A 5,000-nucleotide genomic window follows, 5' to 3' on the forward strand; every position below is an offset into this window, starting at 1 on the left:
TCTCTAAAGCACTGCTTAATTTGAGAATTCACATGTATATGCAAAAATGCCTTTAACTGTGGCAGAAAGAGTTCGAAATCACAGACAAAAAGTCAAAGAAAATGCAGAAAAGCATGAAGCACATAAAGAAAAAGACAAACTTAGAAAAAGGGAAAGTAGGAAGAAATCTGTTGATCCAGGAAAAGCCGAACTTGAAAGAAAGTAGTGCAGGGAAAGAGTGCGATTGCACAGGCTTAAGAAAAAGTTGTCTGCCTCACATGTACAAGATCCTGGTGACACTCTTACAGACAAAGATGACCTTTTCAAACAACATGCAGTTTTCTTTCCCTGCAATGATACTGAGGGTGAACATTGGTTCCTTGGAGTGATGTTTCCTCAGGAAATGTGTATCATAGTGCTCGACAGCTTGCCAGGTCAGTTTGTTAAGCCGACTGTCTTAAAGCGAGTGGAAGTGATGGTGTCACTTCTTTTGAAAGCTGACCGGTCGACTGATGTCAGCCAGTGGTCTTTCTATTCAAACAGGCCTGGTGAGATTCCAGAACAGAATAATACCTATGACTGTGGAATTTTCAGTTGCCTATATGCAAGGTGTGTGGCCACTAGATCTGTGATGATTCCTAAAACTGAGGTTCTGGCATACAGGCAACTGATGATCCAAGAGTTACACCAGAAAAGCCTTTGCCCAATTCCACCGCCAACTATTCAACCAGGGGAATACTATACAGTTGATTATATCAAAACCTATTATTTTGGGAGAGTAATGAAGAAAAGTGGCAGTTTTGTAGAATTCAAGTTCCTGCACAGAAAGAGTGCCAGTACTTTCCATTGGCCTAGACGAGATGACGTGGACAGAGTCCACTTTTCAAACATTTTCTCTGATCCAGTAACTGTTCCCCAATTTATCAGTGGGCCTTTTGAAATTCCAGAGCTTCCTGCCATGGAAAAACTTTTCAAAGTTATAAGGAAACACAAGAAAGTTTGAGAAACAATCAAGAGAAATAACTGTTTAACCAGAATTCTACTGATGTTACATGTACATGTAAATGCAACAAGTTAATGTTATAAAAGACAAATTGTCTTTGAGTGTAATGTTTGGGTTCTTGAGACTTTTTAAAATGTTTAACTTAGCTTCAAGAATTGTAACGTCCGTAACGTAACGTCCGTAACAAAGTTTTGTTACCATTATTTGAAAAATATTTCAGTTTTTCAGGGACTGCTTTTTACCAAAGTGTTTCTAAAGAATATTTAGCTTTGTGGCAGAAATATCTTTGAAATCTTTTAAATAGTTTTTTTAAGAATGGAAAAAGATTGTGTAAACGTTACGGACGTTACGTAACGTCCGTAACAAAATTTACTTTGTTAATAACTATTTTTTAAAAAAGGTTGGGGTGAAATTTATATTTTTTATTTATTAACTCCTTTGAGGTTTTTCTTCTGATATAACTGTTGGTAGACACAAATCATTTCCAAGTTTTATAAAGAAAGTTAAAAATTTGTCTCTCACCTATTGTTTATTATTAAAAAATAAACACGTACTTTGGAGATCCCCCCCTGAATGCGTTGCTGTCGCAAGCAAACCGAAACTTATTTTTCTATGTACTATAACTTGTCAGCAATATAGTACAGGGTATGATTTTAAGTCTAACCACTTTTTAAAAATCTGGATTTTTCACATTCTCATATGGAATTGCCCATGTATAGATTTAGAAAGTGATATAGATTTAGAAAGTGAGTTATTTCTAATTTATTCATTTGACAATGATGACATGAAGTTGTCGAAACGTCATGTTATTTTACTATGATCGTTAATTTTCTTGCTTAAACCAGAGTATGGAGAAAAAAAGAATAGAAAGTTTTGCAGCAGAGATTGACAAGAAAAGAATCAACAAATTCAACCTAGGTTATGATGGTGTAACAGAATTATTACCAGTATTGTACGTCTTATGTAGAAAAAAAATTTTGTTGAACCTTGCAAGGTTATCCGTTTCCTATTGTCATTTCATTTTGGTTAGACACCAGCTGTAGGGCATTATCCATTTTTATCAAACGTTTGCAATTTAAATGGGCTAGGTCACGCTATTTTAGATAATTTTGTTTAATTTTGTTAATTATTAGCTCTAAACGTCAAATTGGCAGAGCAAGAGTCTTTCATTTGCAAAATCACGGCCACATAACAACTGAGAATGATTTTCCAGCTGTATAAATGACATTTTGATATAGACTGTCACTGATATAAATTTGAAAAAAAGTGGGCCAACGTTTTTAATTAAATTAATTACCCAAATTCAATCCATTTCAATCGTCTCCAGTTTTGTCCATCCATGTCCCTTCTTGGCTTCCCTGTGTTTTGTTAGAGTTCCTCTATAGTTTTGAACAGTTATTTTGATATTTTGGTTAATTCTATGACCATTCGATCAGTGCTGAAATTGCCTAAAATTGCGTGACCTAGCCCCTTTAAGATCACAATGTCATTGAGATGGCATTAAAAAATTCAACCCAAAATTTGTGCTGAGAATATCTCTGAAAATGCAACAGCAACATTATTCAAAATTGGTATGAGTAATAACCCTTGAAAGGTGCAACACGGTGCAGAGTACATGACGTAACCATGGCAACACTTTTGGCTCCAGCCAGTTTTGGTTATACATGTAAATGAAATATCTCAAATTCCTGTCAAATCAGGCAAGACAGACAGTCCTGCTTAAAACACACACAGAACCCATGTTGCTGTAGGTCTCCCAGTCAACTCATTGAGTGTGAGTGTTGTTTGGTTAAGACAAAAAGTGGGATCCACACAAACTTGCTCTCGAAGCAAAACTGTTGTCATGGCAACTGTGCAATGGGTTTCATTTTATGCATTGACTGATGTACATTACTGGTGCCAAGTTTGAAGAGAACTGACTGCCTTAATATTTCTGAGGATATTCTCCATTTTGTGATTTGTTTTCCTTTTGGGATCACTGATGATGTCATCAGTTTTTGCACAAAAATCTTTAATATCTCCAGAATGATGGAGATATTTCAGAAATGAAAACACCACATTTCGTTTCTTCAAAAGGTCTTTCAAATAAGCACTTTAATATGATTATTTTAAGATGGTTTGAATACCAAACTGAAGCGCTGAGCTGTCAACAGAACCGACTTGTACCCGCCTCCACTTCACACAGAAAGGACTTGATAGAAATGATTGATAACCTCAAGGCAGGAGGAACAAGTGAACTCAAGTAAGATCACTCTTTTTGAAAGCAGCCACACTCTCTGGCCGACATTTTACTTCATTTTGAACTCTCTAAATAACGCCCAAAAGTGCCAAAAACGAAACAGTCATTTTTTTTCTAGTTTTTATACTGCTGCTGCAGCTTAGCTAGGCAACCTTGTGGTGGTTAAGTATTGATGATATCAATGATGTGACTTGTTGTTCTTGATATGCCAAACAAGGGCCTGTTTCAGGGCCAGGGGTCAGTGTTTCTCGATGGTCCCAAAACTTTTCAGGCTTATTCCGGGATTGCTATGTGTCTCTCTTTATCATCTAACCCAGGTTGTATTTCGCCATACGTAAACGGTAATCCAGATGGTCCTCGGATATTCCAGATCACAGCCATAGTCGATCCGGGATCCCGAGTAGTGGACTCATGGATTCCACCGAAATGGATTCCTTCGAAATTCGTGGATTCTGAATTCGTACAATGGATTCTGGATTTCACGCTCTGGATTCCAGATTCCAAAGCTTGACATTTTCAGGATCCCGGATTCTGCGTTCCGTCACATCAGGCGATTGTATTGAGGCATATGAAACTTTGTTTTGTTGGATCTTGTAAATCTGTGAAAAGACCAGCTTTCTAAAATGGAAGAATCAAATTTTCACAATTGGCTTTTCGGGCGCGGAAAGTTAATGGGACATTCGAGAAACGGGACCCAGGTTGCGCAAACATGGGTTTTCTTTTGTTCAACGAGTAGCACATAGATGACAAGAGAAAGGTCAAAATTAACATTCACTATGTTAGTTTTGATCAATGTACAACCATGGTTGACAGTCATTGAAAGTGTCAAATGCTAAATCACTTTCTCTTGGACTATGTTAAAAGAACTAACAAATTATATATTGATTTCGCTAGCCTGGTGAATTTCTTCGACATTATCAAGAGGAGTGATTTTAAAACTTTAATATATCTCCCGTTTTTGATTCTTGGTTTTTTGTTTTTATTTTCGATTGTGTCATCTATGTCCGCGACACAGATTTGGAGCTCTTTTCCCCAATGATTCAATAGATGTTTTTTGATGAAATGAAAGTTACAAAGATCATCGCAGTTGTATTCAAAAATCAGATAATTTTATTATGCCTTTTTGCGTGCCTCTGAATCAGTCTACAAAATTTTAGTTTCTAAAGAAACTGTGGTACTGCGTCGGTGGAAGATTGAAACAGAAATTGATTTTATCAAACGAGTTGATAAAGGTCGAATAACCACCGTGAAAGATTTGGAAAGCTGACGTTTCGAGCGTTAGCCCAGTAGGGCGGAAAGAGACCGGGCGGTGAAACGAGCGGGTCCGAGCAAAAAGGTGTGATGCAGTAGACTGGGGTCTACTAAAAAGCCTTTTCAAAATGGCGGCAAGTGTTGAGATCGGCGACTCACTCGAAGAATTGGAAGAAGTGTTTTTACAGGACATCACAGACGACTTTTTTTATTTGAACGAGAAAAAAATTCTTCAGATGTTCCAGACACATAGCTGATGTTAATGTAACAAACATTTTCTCTCTGTTCTTGATTGGTTCTCTCCTATAACCTATGGTCTTTAGGTAAATCCAAGTGTTTGCTTTCTTGTTCACTTTGCCATACAAGCCATTTCCATGGAAAAGGTTATAAGTCATGGTTTTTTTTTACATTTTGTTTATATTCTGGTGAGTATCATGTATAAGCGCCCTTTCGTCGGAGCGAATAGCGGAATTGTGGTTGTTGTAGGAGGTTTGTATGTGTGCGGAGGAGCTTTGCTATTGGTAGAAA

General features: G+C 37.1%; 1 protein-coding gene across 1 annotated transcript in view; it reads left to right on the plus strand.

Annotated features, from left to right (window-relative positions):
* The window catches only part of LOC137977683 (voltage-dependent calcium channel subunit alpha-2/delta-1-like), a 45,275-nt gene that overhangs the window by 7,573 nt on the left and 32,702 nt on the right, over positions 1-5,000 (plus strand). Inside the window, exon 5 of the mRNA XM_068824981.1 lies at positions 3,096-3,224. Coding sequence (XP_068681082.1) covers positions 3,096-3,224 — 129 coding nt within the window. The remainder of the gene's footprint in view (positions 1-3,095; positions 3,225-5,000) is intronic.

This window comes from Montipora foliosa, chromosome 11, assembly GCF_036669935.1.
Source record: "Montipora foliosa isolate CH-2021 chromosome 11, ASM3666993v2, whole genome shotgun sequence".
Taxonomy (NCBI): Eukaryota; Metazoa; Cnidaria; class Anthozoa; order Scleractinia; family Acroporidae; genus Montipora; species Montipora foliosa.